We start from the raw sequence: 18,511 nt of genomic DNA on the forward strand, positions 1-18,511 counted from the left end.
GGTCACCTGACCGAGGAAGGACATTTGACAGGAGATCCTCCACCAGAGAAAGCTCGTCTGACAGAAGGAGATCATCTGTCAGGAGGCCCTCTGAAAGAGAACCGTATTTCAGAAGGAGGTCATCAGTCGAAAGATCAGTTGACAGAGGGAGGCCATTTGACAGACGGAGATCTTCTGACAGAAGGAGATCCTCCACAAGAGAGGGATCATCTGACAGAAGGCGATCATCTGCCAGGGGGCCCTCTACAAAAGAACCATATTTCAGAAGGAAGTCATCAGCTGACCGAGGAAGGACATTTGACAGACGGAGATCTTCTGATAGAAGGAGATCCTCCACAAGAGAGGAATCATCTGACAGAAGGCGATCATCTGCCAGGAGGCCCTCTACAAGAGAACCGTATTTCAGAAGGAAGTCATCAGCTGACCGAGGAAGGACATTTGACAGGAGATCTTCTGACAGAAGGAGATCCTCCACAAGAGAGGGATTATCTGACAGAAGGCGATCATCTGCCAGGAGGCCCTCTACAAGAGAACCATATTTCAGAAGGAAGTCATCAGCTGACCGAGGAAGGACATTTGACAGGAGGAGATCTTCTGACAGAAGGAGATCCTCCACAAGAGAGGGATCTTTTGAAAGAAGAAAGTCATCTCTAAAGTGGCCATATTTCAGAAGGAGGTCCTCAACCAGACCGATCTTCAGAAGATGGTCTGATGTATCATCAGGTATCACTATAGCTAAACTCCTCACTTGCTTTTCTTTCTTTCTCTTCCCATCAATGCAATCAATAATTTGATACGACTTCTTGCAACTGATCTTTCAGATTTTGGGGTCAGCTAATGCTGCTCATTGTGCAGAAGTCCCAGAGATGTTGATATCACTGTTACCTTCCTCACACAACAAATGGATGACTGCTGGCCAACTCTTTTTTTAAGCAGTACTTGTTATTGATCAATGGGCATCTTAGATGCCATCCAATGGAATATGCATCTGATTCAACTTCGAATTTCTCACAAGGAGGCAGACGCTGATGCTTAGTAACAAATAGCTTTTCAAAGTAGGACTTCCTCGGGACTTTATGATAGCCCGCTAAAGTTTGTTAATGAAAGAGCAAACGCCATTAGACATCCTCAAAATTTTTGGGCTTTTTTTGGTTGGATCCCATCTTTGAAAACCTCTCCATATTTTTCTTTATTTCCTATAAAGTCCCTTGTTAAGATTTGGCTTAAGTAAAAAAACAAAAAAACACTCGTGTATAGAGCATGTTCGTTGGATTATGATGACCAACTTGTATACTTTTGGTCAAGATTTACAAGCTTTGTAACTTACTAGTATTCTCATTTTCTGCAGATGAAGGAAGCTATTATTCTGATTTTGAAGATTATGAGACCGACGGGGATTCAGGTAAGCACATAACAACACAAGAGCACACAATAGATACAAACTCAAGGTTAACTGCACCAAACTTGATTGCAGGAAATACCGACTTCAGCAACAGAGTGGTCAATGTCTGGAATACTCTACCTGACTCTGTGGTTTCTTCCCCAAACCCCAAAAACTTTAACCTTAGACTGTCTACTACTGACCTCACCCCTTTCCTTAGAGGTCTGTAGGCGCATGCATAAGTGCACCAACGTGCCTACCGTCCCTGTCCTATTGTTTCTTTTATTTTTCTTATATGTACTCATTTCTTGTATTCATAACTATTTTTATCCTTATACCTATTATCTTGTAAGCGGTTGACAAATCAAATAAATAAATAAATAAAATATTTCTAACTTCGCACCCAACACATCTAGAGGAAATTAGCTGTGAGCAGACAGACCAGTTGAATTGACTAACAAAGATTTTGCTAATCCAGCATTTTCCAAAGATGTTGGCCCATAATTTTAAAAAAAATATTACCAGAAGCAGGAAAATGTAGTAATGGGTGGGGACAACACTCTTTAATAAAATCCACGGTTTGCAGTAGTTCGCACAATATACAATCTATTTACAGCTCAGAACAAATCCTGCCAATTATACTTGTCAGAAAGCAAGATCTGAAGTTGACTTGAGAACAGGATAAAAATTTAGGCACACACCTTTTGTACAAGGCAGTCCAGAGGAACTGTGTTATCTTAAGAAACTGGGTGTGATGGAATTCTATGCTGATGAGTAAGCAAAGCTCAGTTCTTTGAAGATCCCTGCATTTGTAATTTAGATGAATCTTCGGACATGGAGGATTCTGAACATACTTTGAGCACAACCATCAAGACAAACATTCAGATGGATGGACAAGGTCTAGGTATCATACTTATTCAGAATGGGCCTTATCTCCAAGTTTCTGGTCTGGTAGAGAAAGGTGCTGCTGCCAGAGACGGCAAACTCCAAGCAGGTGAGGCGAGACCACAAAACCAGTTCGAAGCCATATAAGCCAGTAACAAGATGAAGACCTATTTACAACAATGGGAAAAAGGGTTTAAGTTCCCAAGTGTGAAAAAAGCCCGCCATCAGCTATGCTCAGTCACTATCCAGGAGAGATGACAGGTAGCTCTCAACTTACAACCACAATTGAGCCCAACATTTATATTGCAAAGTGAGACATTTTGCCCCCATGTTACAGTCCTTTTTGCTGGTTGTTAAATGAATCGTTGCAATTCTTAAGTCAGTAATACTGTGGTTAAGTAAATCTGGCTTCCCCATTGACTTTGCTTGTCGGAAGGTCCCAAAAAGGGATCTCATGACCTTTGGGACACTGCAACCATCATTAAATGAGTTGCCAGGCACCCAAATTTTGATCACATGGCCATAGGGATACTACAACGGTCCCAAGTGTGAAAAGGGGTCCTAAGTCAATTTTTTCAGTGCCGTTGTAACTTCAAATGGTCACTAAATACTGTTGTGAGTTGAGGGCTACCTTGTGCCTCTTTCATTACCTCCATAGAGGCTGCCAACCAAACCCTTGGTTGATCATGTTTGCTCAGAAGTGCTTCTGGTTTTCCACCAACATTGCTCCTGCCACTTAATCTCCTGAATCTCCCCGGTAGATACATGAAAGGGGAGAGGCTACTAATCTGCAATATTGCCTATTGATCTATCGCCTCAGTAGAGCGGTCCATCATGACCTCAGGCACACCTCCAACTACCCTTTGAAAACCCCAAGGATCCATCAGCCCGGTCCCAAAGACCCTTTGTTCCTAGAGGTTGTTTGCAACTGGTCAGCTACATAGCCATAGGAAGGAAGAGAGGGAGCTGACCACAACCAACATCCCCACCCCTTCAGATTATGTTGCCTACTGTTGAAGACCGTGTCTAACATGTGGCCTCCTACAAAAGCTGGACTCTCCAGTAGGTGCCATAAGTACCAGCTGATAAAAATCTGGGCTTGTCCTAGCAAGAAATTTCAATCAATTAAATTGCTCAGAGTCACCTCACTGGGGAAATGGGTGGCATAGAAAATCACCCAACCAACCAATCACCCAACCCAACCCAACCCAACCCAACCCACCAACCTGCTTGTTGATGGACTGCTTGATTTTTGAGCAGTCAACATTTTGGGATGTGTCCTCTTTATTACTTTATTCTTCAGACCTTCAAACACATAACCATTGTGGTGTTGTGATTAATTGAAACTAATTCTTAATTTATTTTGAAGTGCAATTTTCAATTACGTTTCTTAAGCAATGATTGGCAGCTAAGAGTATCATGGGTCAATTCCATTTTTTTAAAAAAAAATTTCATTTCAGGCGACATCCTACTCAAAATCGGACACGCCAACGTCTTAGGTTGGACCTTGCGAGAACTCAGACAGCTCCTGCACACTGTTCCCATAGGGACCGTTCTGCAAATCCAGATTTACAGGGATTTTATTAAAATCCCAGGCCGGTGGCAGACTGCCCTCATGAACATTCCTGAATTAAAAGGGCCTGCAACAGAGTAAGAGTTTTCTATCTGTCCAAGTTTTGGGGAAATAAACCCTAAAACAGTAGTAACTGTCAGGGTAATGATTTAATAGCTGACCAGCTTCTGTAAGGTTGTAATACTTAATGTTGTAATGATGATGCAATGATAGCAATGAGTCAGCAAAGTTATTTGACTGCTACCACTTTAAGAGGCTGTAATAGAAGAGAGACCATGTGAGGGCGTATCTCTCTCTCCATGCGTGCTTCCGTGGTGTAGCTGATTACTGATTGCTGTTCGTTCAAGGCCTGTATCAAAGTATTTGTATGTATATATGCTTTTGTAGGGATAAAACCACTATATGTAAATACAAACCTGTGTACTGTATTTGCTCCTGGGTTATCTCATCTAGTCACACTGTGTGCACTCTGACAGGTTATGGGCCCAGTTCAGAAAGAAGCCCAGAGAGAAGCCCGGAGTGACTAGAGAAACCAGAGAGAAGAGAAACCCAGTGAGGGCTTGCTCCAGAGCCAGAAAGGATTGTGCATTGTGGTTTGTTAGTGGTTAGTGCTTGTAATACGCTACTGGAACTGATCCTCTCTACATTTCAGCATAGAGAGTTACCACAGTGAAGAAAATTGGACAAGCAGCGAAGACTCAGAGAACGAGAGCGAAGAGATGGTTGAAGGGAGCAAGAACAACAGTGAGGAAAGCTACGAGGAACCGGAGCGCGTGAGAGCTTCGTCAGTGGGCACTGTCCGTAGCGTCCGTAGCATCCGTAGCGTCCATAGCATCCGTAGCATCTATAGCATCCGTAGCATCTATAGCATCCGTAGCATCCGTAGCATCCAAAGCATCCGTAACGTGAAAACTCTGCGCTCACTTTCCATCAAACATCAACCCAAATGGATCTCCAAAGACTGGCACATTTTTGAAAGGAAAACCTACACCTTTACCGTGGGTTCCGACATCGGTTGCGACATTATGATCCACAAGGATTTTGAAACGGAAAGCGAGCTGGATATGTCAACGTTATATTTATCTTCATCCTCTCCATATTGGACTATGCCCAAACATAAAGTCCCACACTTGGTATCATCATCTTCTTCCTCCGTGTCAGATGCATTTTGGCTCGAAAACGTTTCTTATGAACTCGAGTAGAGAAGCCCCTGAATTTATCTTTGCCCCTAAGTCTAAGATTGGGGGCGCCTCTCTGGACCTATGGACTGGATTTTTATTTGTACCCCTTATCCCTGAACTGAAAACTGGTTTTCATCTGTGTGGAGATGTGAACATCTGTTTTTTGTTTGTTTGTTTTTTAAAAACTAAAAATACTCTCCTGTGGAAAACCACCTTAGAAAGGAAAAAGAAAACTACAATCCGTTTTCTTACAGGCAGTTTCTGGAAGCCAGCCTCTGAAGAATAATGGAAAGAGCTGCCCTTCACTTTTAGAAGAATTTACTTCAAAATGACCACACTGATTTAAGTAAGTGCTACCTTTTATATGCTACACTGCTCAAAAAAATAAAGGGAACACTTAAACAACACAATGTTAACTCCAAGTCAATCACACTTCTGTGAAATCAAACTGTCCACTTAGGTAGCAACACTGATGGACAATCCATTTCACATGCTGTTGTGCAAATGGAATAGACAACAGGTGGAAAGCAGAGGCAGTTAGCAAGACATCCCCAATAAAGGAGTGGTTCTGCAGGTGGTGACCACAGACCATTTCTCAGTTCCTATGCTTTCTGGGTGATGGTTTGGTCACTTTTGAATGCTGGCGGTGCTTTCGCTCTAGTGGTAGCATGAGACGGAGTCTACAACCCACACAAGTGGCTCAGGTAGTGCAGCTCATCCAGGATGGCACATCAATGCGAGCTGTGGCAAGGTTTGCTGGTCTATCAGCGTAGTGTCCAGAGCATGGAGGCGCTAGCAGGAGACAGGCCAGTACATCAGGAGACTTGGAGGAGGCCATAGGAGGGCAACAACCCAGCATCAGGACCGTTACCTCCGCTTTTGTGCAAGGAGGGACAGGAGGAGCACTGCCAGAGTCCTGCAAAATGACCTCCAGCGGGCCACAAATGTGCATGTGGCTGCTCAAACAGTCAGAAACAGACTCCATGAGGGTGGTATGAGGGCCCGACATCCACAGGTGGGGGTTGTGCTTACAGCCCAACACGGTGCAGGATGTTTGGCATTTGCCAGAGAACACCAAGATTGGCAAATTCGCCACTGGCGCCCTGTGCTCTTCACAGATGAAAGCAGGTTCCCACTGAGCACATGACAGACGTGACAGGTTCTGGAAACGCTGTGGAGAATGTTCTGCTGCCTGCAACATTCTCCAGCATGACTGGTTTGGCAGTGGGCCAGTAATGGTGTGGGAGTGCATTTCTTTAGGGGGCAGCACAGCCCTCCATGTGCTCGCCAGAGGTAGCCTGACTGCCATTAGGTACCAAGATGAGATCCTCAGACCCCTTGTGAGACCATATGCTGGTGCGGTTGGCCCTGGTTCCTCCTAATGCGAGGCAATGCTAGACCTCATGTGGCTGGAGTGTGTCAGCAGTTCCTGCAAGACGAAGGCATTGATGCTATGGACTGGCCCGCCCGTTCCCCAGACCTGAATCCAATTGAGCACATCTGGGACATCATGTCTCGCTCCATCCACCAACGCCACGTTGCACCACAGACTGTCCAGGAGTTGGGGGATGCTTTAGTCCAGGTGTGGGAGGAGATCCTTCAGGAGACCATCCACCTCATCAGGAGCATGCCCAGGCGTTGTAGGGAGGTCATACAGGCACGTGGAGGCCACACACACTACTAAGCCTCATTTTGACTTGTTTTAAGGACATTACATCAAAGTTGGATCAGACTGTAGTGTTTTTCCCCACTTTAATTTTGTGTGTAATTCCAAACCCAGACCTCCATGGGTTGCTAAATTTGATTTCCATTGATAATTTTTGTGTGATTTTGTTGTCAGCACATTCAACTATGTAATGAACTAAGTATTTAATAAGAATATTTCAAGTCATTCAGATGTAGGATGTCTTATTTTTGTGTTCCCTTTATTTTTTTGAGCAGTGTATATAGAGAATTCTCTTTGAAATAGCTAACTCCAAAGGCCTTCAAGATTCAGAAGCTTTGTTTATATATACCTTAACGCTAGAACTCACTTTCTTCACTTATTTCTTTCTTTACAACCCGGTCCAACCAATGCTGGCAACTCCTGCAATCTAGTTTTGGAAAACAAAATGCTGGCCATTCCGTTGGCGTACAAGTTCTGCACTTTATTTGACGTATGTATAGGAACATGGAACTCTGTTAAGCCAAAGCACAGGGAAGAGCAATCAATCCGATGGCTTTGGGGTTCGCCTTACAGCCGTACCCTTATCTTTGCTTTCTCACAACTCGTCAGCAAAAGGGGTATTGGACAGGTTTCCCCGAGCGGTCATCGACTTCTTCCCACTGACAAACTTCTTGGCCGCCTGGCAAAATATAAGCAGGAGGTTTGGTTGGGAAACATATTTGACAATTAGCGAAGCCTGTTTGTTTTAAAATATACTCTTCTAAGTCTCTTTTTAAATAACAAGTGGTCTTCGACGAACGATCACAAGCGGGACCAGAATTCCCTTTGCTAAACAAGGCAGTTGTTAAGCAAGTTGCATTCAATTTTGCAACCTTTTTTGTTGTTGTTGCCGTGGTAGTTAAACAAACCATAGCAGCTGTTAAGTGAACCGTGCAGTCTTTAAGTGAATCCGACTCTCCCCCGCTGACTCTGTCGGAAGTCAGCTGGGAAGGTCGCAAATAGCGATCACATGACCCCAGCATATTGTGACCGTTAAGGGCAAAGACTGCTTATATTCCATTTTTCAGGGTGGTTGTATCTTTCTTGTAAGCAAACGGTCACAAGTCGAGGATTACCTGTAGGGAGGCCGTCTTTCTGTCAGAACAGTGAACTGATGCTAACTTATTTCTATCTTCTTTTCTATTCGAACAGGCCTCCAAAGACAGTTAACATGAAAACTAGACACAAATGCAGAATGTGCCCGATTCCAAAGAATTATTGTTTACGGTGTGAGCAATAAGGACACGTTTACTTTGGAGTGTGCAAATTAACCACAGGCACCAGCCTAATGTAGCTGCAATCGGCATGACGGGATCTCAGAGCAAACTCTGTCCCTCAGCACTGAAGACGGGGGCGCCCCGATTCAGGATTCAGTCCCCGTTATGAGGATGGTTGATCTTTTTATGAAGGAGATCATTAAGACCCCGGTTCCTGCCTACCAAACTGCAAGATACAAAACCTGGCTTCGTTTGATTTCTGATCTCATTATCGTAACGACGGACTGGAGCAAGACTTACATTCACAACGTCGGCAGTGGTCACCGAGTCAATCTGTTCAACCACGTGGGCCGGAGAAGCGTACGTCCCCAATGCTAAAGCCTGGCTGCCAATTTCGTTCAGCAAACCTTCCGAGGACTCCACGGACATGAAGAAAGCCGCTTTCATTTGCTGCCTGTCAAGGAACGGGAGGAAAAGTAAGAACGGCAGCCTGGTCACAATTCATACAAATGGCATATCTTCAGTGTATAAAGCAAGGATGTCCAGTCTTGTCAACTTTAAAACTTGTGGACTTCAACTCCCAGAATTCCCCAGCCAGCATGGCTGGCTGGGATTCTGGGAGTTGAAGTCCACAAGTTTTAAAGTTGACACGGCTGGACACGCCATACCAAGCTACTGTATTTTAATGAGTTAGGATTAGGACAGTTTCCACAGGAAAAAATGTTGACCAAAATGTTGATTTTTACAAGTTAGGACCGCCAATTAAGGAGAAAGGTTTGAGTCTAAGATACACAACAAATGCCTTCCACAATGTGCAGGTATCTCAATGCAGGGGTCTCCAAACTTGGCACTTTTAAGACTTGTGGACTTCAGCTCCCAGAATTCCTCAGCCAGCTATGCTATGCTGGCTGAGGAATTCTGGGAGTTGAAGTCCACAAGTCTTAAAAGTTGCCAAGTTTGGAGACCTCTGGTCTAATGGCACAAAGAATTAGGACCATCCATCGGTTAACAAGTTTATAATCCAGTTTTGATTCATAAGCTTTTCAATGCATCGCTCCTACAATGCTGACAGTTCTCAAAACTATGGTACAGGGCTAAGATTAACTGATCATGAGATAAATACTGAAAGAATAGAGGAACATGTGTGCTAAGCATAAAACTGAATATATTTCCAATTATTGTCAGTTGTTTACTTTCTACACACATTTATTTTGTATTGCAGTTGAATCCAGAGAGGTGGGTTACGCTAAAACGGCTGTCACTGTGGCATTAAGGAGATTCTCTAAGGAAAGCAACATGAAGGAAGCCATCTGAGAAATTTCACTTACGCACTGGAAACAAAAATAAGTTTCAATAAAATACCTCCAAGAGAAAAATGCCATAATCATGTGCTTTGCAAAATCATGTAATAAATAATGTATATGCACAAATAAATTTGTAAAATCACAATAAATAGATTTTGGATAACAAGTGTTTTTGCTCCCTTTTTTAAAAAAATGATTCAATTGATTGCAAATACAACAAATTAACTGTTTGGCGACTTATCTCATTTTTTCTGGACTGACGGAGCAATGGCTAAGAATCTCAGACAGACAATGCTCTTAGGACACCAGGAAGTTCTGCATTTAACCAGGTTGGTGAGGTCGTTAAGGTGCTGGCCTAGAAACCAGGAAACTGTGAGTTCTAGTCCTGCCTTAGGCAGGAAAACCTGGATGATTTGGAGCCAATCACCAGGAGATGGTGAGTTTGAGTCTCCAGCTTAGCCGTGTATGCTGCTGGCTGGCCGACTTTGGGCCAGTTCCCCTCTCTTAGCCTAACCCACACCTCACAAGGTGGTTGTTGTGGAACTAAAAGGAGGAAGGGATATTATATATGTTCATCTTGGATTACTTATGAATTAATAAAGGGATAAAACTCAAACAAACAAATGAATATCACTTTCAGTAAAGTGGCTACTGAATACCACTTTATGGTTCATTTTGGATGATGAACAAGTTTCACACATACAGAAAGCTGTGATTTTTTTTTTACTCTAGCTTAATAAAGGTATAACAGACCCAGAGAATTATATTACACATAGCCATACCTGTTAGTCAAGAAAGCTTAACAGAAAGAAGGAGTCACAACATTTTTGGAGAGTGAAAAAATCACGGTATAATCAAACAATCTTGGGGGAGTGGGGAGGTGGGAAACTTACTTGGCTCTTTTCACTTCTTCCTCAGTAACTCCACCCTCGGAAACAGCCTTCACTTGATTCAAAGCGGCTTTGATTACCTTGACACATATATGAAATACATTACTTCTGGCTGCAGTAACTAGAGGTGCTCCACCCTCAAAGATATCCATCCCCCCCCTTAAAATCCCTCCCAAAGGAGTTGCACATTTTGGCACGCCCACCCGAAGAACCTACTTGAGAGTACAAGCCAACTCGCGGGCCCCAAGGGGATCTAGAATTACGTCAACCCTGATAACTTACCTCCCTGGTGACTGAAGCTTGAGAGATGGTATATATGCCAAAAAGACCAGAATCAGAATAATTCACGTTGAATGCGGTTACCTGCGATAGAAGGCTGCTTCAGTTAGCATATTCTAGCATGTTTTCCTCCCAGCATAACCTATTTTGAATACTGCAAACTACTGGGAGTTAAGATGAAATATTTGCTTATAAACCTAAAATCCTCACTCAATGAAATTTAGGCAAATTCATTTTATGTTAAGGAATCTCTTCCTTTTCCAAAGGAGAAAAGCATGTTTCTTTTAGTCGGTGCGCTATTGTTTACAAGGGGTTTAGAAGATGCAGCTACTCCTGTAGGAGGGAAGGAGGAATGCTTCTTCTAATTGGCACTCGGGATTGCAAGGTGTCTATAAAGGGTCATGTAAAAAAAACCTTTTAAAACTGACGATCGATGAACGGAAGTCTACCACTATCCTAACCATACAATTCAAGAGCTGAAAGGGGTATTTTGTCACCTCTGGCCTGAACCAAGGGCAAAATTGATGGAGAACCTCCATTAGGGACACATGTCAAGATTCACTGATAAGAGACAACAGAAAGTCCTCATCTGGTGACTGATCATAATGACAGGGAAGAAAAAGTAACTCTGTGGACAGTCTTCCCATGCCTCATTGTTTGAGGTCTGAAAATCAAAGGGAAGTTGAAGTAAGATCATAATCAGTTTCACTTAGGGACTGCTTTGTTTAACACCTGAGGTGCCAGTCCAAAACCACACGAGGACTACCTGTAGTGCAAAATAGGCTCTGGAGTTATTTTGCCATATGCAGCCATAAATTAGGAAGATTTCACAGACAATGATCATATATATAGCAATAACCCTTAGATTTACACACGGCTTTATAGTGCTTTACAGACCTCTCTAAGCAGTTTACAGAGCCAGCCTCTTTGCCTCCAACAATTTGGGTCCTCATTTTACCCACCTCGGAAGGATGGGTCAACCTGGAGCCTGGTTGGATTTGAACTGCCAAATTGTAGGCAGTCAGCAGAAGTAGCCTGCAGTACTGCACTCTAACCACTACGCCACAGAGGCGCCTTTTACGCACATACGTACATATACTGTATACACACACACACATACAAGGATTTCTATGCCTTTGATATAAAAAAAAAAAGTTTCAGTCCTTACATCAAAGGGTAGGGAAGTTGTCTTTGTAATTTCCTGGACAAGTTTGCTGGTAATCCTGCTTCCTCTCTTAATAAGAGGTCCTGCTCCAAGGATATTTTGAAGGACGCTAAAGGCATTTACTTCTGGGCTTCCGACAGCTGCTCCCTCTGCGACTACAACCGCATGGACGAGGTTGTCACGTTGTTGTTCTCGTATTTCACCTTAAGGGAAGAGGAGAAATCCGTCTAGTTTTAAGGATGCCAAGGACAGGAATACTGATTGCTCGGGGGTGATTCTGGTTTTCACCCAACTCCTCTTCTCTCCTAAGCATTCTAGGAAATCTTCCATGAAACTCTCGGACCATAGCAAACATTTGCTCGATCAACTTTGGCAGCTTTAAGACTTGTGGACTTCAACTCCCAGAGTTCCTCAGCCAGCAGAACTGGATTTCCCAAATATTCCCAGCAATCAGAGCACCCCGTGAGCAAAGCCAAGGTAGAAGGCTGCAACTTACCCCCGCGATATTTGGCTTTTTCGCCGGCCATGCCAGCCCCACTGCGAATGTTAAGGAATTGTTCTCCAACCTGTTTCAGGTCGGCGTGGCTGACACCTGCAAGAAGATACTCGAGTCAGAAGGAGAACACCCCAAAATGATAAGAGTGTTGTCTTGAATGGAACTCAGCGTGGCATCAAACAAGAAATGGCGGATTACCTACCGAGTCCCACCAAGGCCATGCGTCCACTAGTGAAGTTGTTCTGGACATACGCATGCAACTGCGATAAAGAAAGAGATAAAAAGTCTTCAGAAGAGCTTATCATCATCATCATCATCTTTTTCTTTTAATAATCCCTTGTGGGGTGGAGTCTGAGCAACTGAATGGAGCTAGCAGAGTGTTCTAGTGGCCAGATGCCCTTCCTGTCACCAATGCGGAGTTTTGTTCAGCAGTTACATTCTCAGTGTGCCGAGAGAGAGAGAGAAATATCTGCCTCTACTTAGGATCGAACTCACAGCCTCCTGATTGTGAGGTGGGAGCTCCACTTCTAGGCCACTGTACCACTCCTTCAAGAGAGCTTATATGAAACTAAAGTGATTGTAAACCACTTTTTTCAAGACTGCGGTAACTAGGAATGGTTGCTGACAACTACCTGTACTTTGCTGTCTGATCTAATCCCTCTTAAAGACTACTGAGGTGATACTCATTACTGCATTGCATCCTAGCGAATTCTGCAGCTAACCAATCCTTCAAGATTTGAAGCCCTGCCTCGCCAGAGTCTATGGATGAACAAAGCAGAGCATCCCCACGTACATTGCTGTAAAAGTACCATTCAGATTCTTGCCTGTTCTGATGTAATTTTGCCGATCATGAAATCTGGACAATACAAAGAATTAGCCAGGGCATTTCGGTAAGCTGCAGCGTGCAAATTCTCCAGAATGCCTAGACAAAACAGAAGGAAACACTTTTAATTGATTATGAAGCAGTTCAAAAGACTCTTTTCCCACCCTCCTTATTTTAATTGTGTGCACTGCCCAGAGTTACCAGTGTGATCAGTCATCTGAGCGGCTATATTAATGGAATCAATAAAAAATAAATATAATATGTATACAAGCTATGTTCTACCGAAACAAAAATCCTGTTGCTACATATACCATTTTGTCTCAACTCAGTGACAGGATTTTCTTTGCAATAAAAAAGTAGAAATGAACACTTCCAAGTGCTTAACCAACCAGCAAAGGCATACATGACTGATACTGACTGGGAATTAGTGGTACTTAATCTTATCTATAGGTAATTAGTAACTGAGGCCGAGGCACAATCAAGCCACACTTATCATAGGAAGGAATAAGAATTATGGATTGAAAGCAACGACACTCACAGAGAGCACAATAGTTTTGAAACTAAACTTAGTAGGTCTCTTTTAAAATATATTCAGAACCTTGTTGTAATAATAAGCATGTCATATCGATTTTTTTTTAAAAAATAAGAATGACAGACCGCCTGTGGCCTAAGTCTAAAAAAAAGAACAATTTATCAGAGTTGTGTTTGAATTCTGCAATGTCCTCTATCAGTCTAAAACCCAGTTCTCCAAACATGGGTACTTCAACTCCCAGAATTCACCAGTCGGCAGGGCTTAAAAGTTGTAAGTTTAAGGCCCCCAAGTCTTAAAAGTTGCCAAGTTTGGAAAGCCTTGCTCTAAAAGAGCGGGAGATTAAGATGAAAGCAAAGAATGGAATTGGAAGAACGAAAGGGGTGGCCTCATGTGTTCAGCATGCAACACTTCATTTCTGAAGAAACAGAGTCGTGGCAGGGCAATTTTCCCACCCATTTTAAAGAACTATAGCCAACTTTAAAGAAACGACACTTACAGGCCTGGGGGATGTGAAAGGCAATTTCCTTGTCAATTTTTAAACGGGGAGTGAGTTCCGATACTTCCCACGTCCTGAATTCCGGAGCAGTAGTGACATTTATTAAATATTCCAGCACAGTATCACTAAATAAAGCAAGCAAAGAAAACTCACAATGTATTTTTTTTAAAAAAACCCGAAAAACTATTAGTACAAAAATGTTCCACCATTTTGTCAAGGAGAATGCTCATTGAATGAATTGAAAAGGGGGTTTGTTACACAGCTAGATGCTTACATGTAATCACGCAGACATTCAACGGAATAAACCATGTTCTCCCGGGTAGCAGTCACACTAGAAAAAGGAAAAACAAAAACATGAAACTTGCAGAAGAGAAAATATATCGGAAATATCTGAAATCTACCATTTGCCACATTGTGGAATGAATGAATGTCAATGTGTGCGTGTGTCATCACTAGTATTAAGGGGAGATTATCAAACCAACAGTCTAGCTCTTACAACTTGTTCATCTTCCAATACACTTGAGAAAATACATGCAAAACAAATCACTAAAATTCCCTCTGCAAATCCAGAAAATCTTTTATGACAGGCTCAATTCTGATTATTAAATATGAAAGGCTTCCAGTTTTTGTTTAAAGCCTTCACTGCCTTCAGTTGCTCTGCCATGAGCTATTCAAATTCCTTAGCAGTTTGATAAAATGCAAAACTCAAATATAGGCCTTTTCATTAAAAAGAAGCACCTTATAAGTAAACTGCTTGTGAGAATCCATTTCCCTTTTTCTTCAAAAAAAAAAGGTGAACCTTTGATAACAAACCTGAGATTAGCAGCAACACTGTCAATGCCGGTGACAATCTTAAAGGAAGAAGCTCCTTTTGTGGTCTGATGGAAGAAGGGGACAAAAGGTTTAACATTCTGAGCTGTACCTATCAACAGTATTAATGCTAATTCTGAAGGAAGGCAAACTTGGGTACTGGTAACATACAATGTTGAAATGTTAAGATTACTTAAAAATGGCAAAAATGGCCCTACAACATTTGGTCTTAAGCACTTTAAATTAATCCATAATTGTACCTTATTCAGGTTATGCTGAAATTAACCCTGACCTAGTGTGTTATGCAAAACCGTTCATCCTATTGTCAAGACTTATTTCCAAATTACTCAACAATGAGATATTATTAGCCCAATGCACTTCAAAGTTCCTAATTCTGGAGGCCAAATTGCTGGGGAGAATTTGATAGCCATCTCAGGCAACCAATTTGTCTAACTGGCCCATTATATATCAGGGGTCCCCAACCCTCAGTCTGTGGACAAGCACCGGGCTGTGGCATGCCCGAAACGGGACCGTGGGATGCAGGCAGTACATGAAACCACACTCCTCCAGTCCACAGAAAAACCTCTCTCCACGGAAACGATACCTGTGGCCAAAATATTGGGGGGCACTGTTCTATATTTTTTCTCTTTTGGCCATTTTATTTAACACCAGAAAAAAAAAAAAAGATTCTTTCATCATGCTATCTGGATTTTTCTTTGCTTCCCAACTTGATTCTCCAACCTCAAATTCCTCTTTGGTGCATTCGACTTTAATAATCTGAAAAGGCATTTTCTAAATGTAAATGAAAAAGAGAGCATCTTACCAGGCTGGTTGCAAGACGGAGCAGATGCGACGTTCCCAGATTGCTGGAAGTCTCATATCTACTGCCTGCTTTAATGAAGAGGCCAATGCTAGAAACTGGACAATGGTTTTCCAAAGAGGCAATCACCAAGCCACTTGACAATTTTGTAATCTGCATTTGGGATAAAGAGATATTGGTCCGTGCACGACTCACGTCACGCTACCGCTAACCAAAATGTCAACATGCAAAGCATTTTAAAATTCAGACTGACCTCAAGTTCCTCGGGGGGTAACTGCACGCGGGGTGCTGCAGAGCCTTTAATTTTGGGTGCAGCCTGGACAGAATAAAACCTCTTCTGTAAAGAGAGTATAAATGTGAGATTAATGTGAGTGTATCTCTGTGTGTGTGTGTGTGTGTGTGTGTAAAAACAGTGCTCCGTGATATCATTCTGGCACCTGATCATGGAAGTGTCTTCAGACAGCGCTGGCTCAATGGCCTTGAAACGGAGATGAGCACCACCACCACCACTCCCTATATAGTCAGAAATGACTAGTGGAGTAAAAGAGAGGGACTCCTTTACCTTTACATGTCTGTGTCTGTGTGTGGGTATTGTCTCTCTGTCTACATCTATCCATCCACCTACCTACCTACCTACATCAATCTACCTCTCAATCTATATCTAGCTATCCATCCATCTATCCACATCTACCTACATCTATAGAAATCTATATCCTACTTCTATCAATCTATCTCTGTCAATCTACATCTATCTTCTACATTCGTCTACCTACCTACATATGTCAATCTACATCCATCCACCCACCCACCTATCTATCCAAATTACCAGGACATCCAATTCGTATGCTGTCCATACATATACGCATATATGTTTTGCTTAAATTTCTCCTGGCAGAACATACGTGATTCAAAAATGCAGGGAGTTTTAAATACCCATTCTCCTGCAAGACATCATTTCTTTTACAGAGTTCCAGCAGGGCACAGAAAAGTCAAATGTGGCAACACGAAGGCAAAAATGAGCTTGAAGTGCCAGTCCACTTGGAGTGCAGTTCTTTCTCCGCTTGTACGTCCTTTGACTGACACCCACCCGTCTATCTCCCTGACCTGCTAGCTTTCTTTTTATTTTATTTATTTATTTTTATTTATTCATAAACATTTTGAATGCAGTATAATGTCAGGACATATCATTTACAGAAAAGCAAAGGACGAACAAAAAGTAATATTAACATATATACATAGCAGTCATCTTTCTTCTCCTCACTTCCTCTTCTCTATAACCACTCCTAAAATCTATTCCATGTTAAGTAATATTCTGTGTCTTCTTTGTCCTTTATTTGTTAATCTATCCATCTCAGCAGAGTCCAATATTTTCTGAATTACATCCTCATCTGCTGGAGTGTCCTCATTTTTCCGATATTGTGCAAATACAATTCTTGCTATCAGTCAATACATTCAAAACTACATATACATACATACATACATACATACATACACACAGTTATGTGTGTGTATATAAATGTGTGCATGCGTGTGTGTGTATATGTATATGTATGTATGTATATATATATATATATATATACATATACATATATATATACATATACACATCACATACACACACAAATACACACACACACACACACACACACACACACGAGATCTGCTAGCTTTCAACCTGCAGGGATTCCTCCTCCTCCCCCCCCCCCGCGGGCACAGCCCGATGACCTCTCGACCTCCCCCAGCCCCAGCCATGACAGGCTAACCAGGGCTCGGCCTCAGGCACACCAAAGGACCTTCGGATCTCCCTCAATCGCCTCCTGCCCAGCCGCTCCCTTCGCCGCAAGGACCCGCTCAAGGTCGATTCCACCCCCGGGAAAGCGTGGGGGATTCCAGGCCCGGCTCGAGATCCCCTCAGCCTGCCCGGTTGGGTCGCTCCCCCCGGCCGGCTAAACGGACTCACGGGGATGCACCGCGCCAGCACCAGAAGGGGCTTCATCGCCGCCGAGGCCGCCGAGCGCCGACCCTCCCGAGGAAGGAAACCAAGATGGCGGCAGCGGCGGAAGCGGCAGCGGAAACGGTCGGCCTTCCCTGCCTGCCCCGCGCGGCGTCCCTCTTTTCCCTTCGGTCTCCGGCGCCGAACCATAGAGCTGGGGACGTTCGAAGGTTACGTGGGGTTTTCTAACGGGGAGTGGGTTTGGCTAGAGCGTCCCGGTTTGAATCGAGGGGAGCATCGAGTCCTAGGCAAGAACGTCCGGTTGTAGGTGGCCGACGGCGGACTCCTCCATTTGCGGGGAGTTTGGAAAGGACTCCTGCCCCGCCCCCTTTATAGCCCCGCCCCCTTCCCCAGATTGGAAGGATTTTCCCGGTCTCATTTTTAAAGCGGGGAGACCCGTATTAAGAAAGGAAATAGCAAAGCAGCTTAAAGCCCGCCCCAAATCGCTTGGGAAATAAACAAAATAAATAAAAATTATTTATTTGTCTGGAATGCTATAGGGTTTCCTGCCTGAGCAGGAGTTGGACTAGAAGACCTCCAAGGTCCCTTCCAACACTGTTATTCTGATGTGAGCAACCAGCCTGATGAAAAACAAAAACTCAGCATTTAGTCCGAGAGGGAAATAAAAATATTTAATCCGGATTCAAACATTGGGGGTGGTGGTGGGGTGGCAGCTGAAGGAGGAAGAAAGTCAGTGCAATGTGATAAAGAAGGAAAAAAGTGGGTTCCTCTGTTTGGCGGCTTTTGCCACCACCTTTAGAGGCTCCGGGCTGCGTTATTTATCGTGGCGCAGATGCTTTAGGACTGCATGTCCCATCATCCTCAGATATCCCATCCAGCATGTCCCATCATCCCCAGATGCCCCATCCAGCATGTCCCATCATCCCCAGATATCCCAGCCTACACGTCCCATCATCCCCAGATGCCCCAGCCTGCACGTCCCATCATCCCCAGATGCCCC

General features: G+C 43.3%; 2 protein-coding genes across 2 annotated transcripts; one reads left to right on the forward strand and one right to left on the reverse strand.

Moving 5' to 3' along the window:
• Positions 1 to 2,215: 2,215 nt before the first annotated feature.
• On the forward strand, positions 2,216 to 8,290 carry PDZD9 (PDZ domain containing 9). The gene is made up of 4 exons (XM_087912739.1): positions 2,216 to 2,375; positions 3,727 to 3,916; positions 4,492 to 5,366; positions 7,878 to 8,290. The coding sequence occupies exons 1-3, from the start codon at positions 2,216 to 2,218 to the stop codon at positions 5,039 to 5,041; spliced, it is 900 nt and encodes a 299-aa protein (XP_087768865.1). The 3' UTR covers positions 5,042 to 5,366; positions 7,878 to 8,290.
• UQCRC2 (ubiquinol-cytochrome c reductase core protein 2) lies at positions 7,147 to 17,609 on the reverse strand. The gene is made up of 14 exons (XM_087912733.1): positions 17,518 to 17,609; positions 15,811 to 15,894; positions 15,561 to 15,710; positions 14,741 to 14,805; positions 14,202 to 14,258; positions 13,928 to 14,052; positions 12,901 to 12,998; positions 12,279 to 12,336; positions 12,077 to 12,172; positions 11,584 to 11,783; positions 10,419 to 10,499; positions 10,140 to 10,216; positions 8,243 to 8,396; positions 7,147 to 7,365 (listed from the first exon to the last, which is right to left on the reverse strand). The coding sequence occupies exons 1-14, from the start codon at positions 17,551 to 17,553 to the stop codon at positions 7,282 to 7,284; spliced, it is 1,365 nt and encodes a 454-aa protein (XP_087768859.1). The 5' UTR covers positions 17,554 to 17,609; the 3' UTR covers positions 7,147 to 7,281.
• Between the last annotated feature and the right edge of the window lie 902 nt (positions 17,610 to 18,511).

This window comes from Pseudonaja textilis, chromosome 14, assembly GCF_049901715.1.
Source record: "Pseudonaja textilis isolate UNSWEBS1 chromosome 14, rPseTex1.2, whole genome shotgun sequence".
In the NCBI taxonomy this organism is placed as follows: Eukaryota; Metazoa; Chordata; class Lepidosauria; order Squamata; family Elapidae; genus Pseudonaja; species Pseudonaja textilis.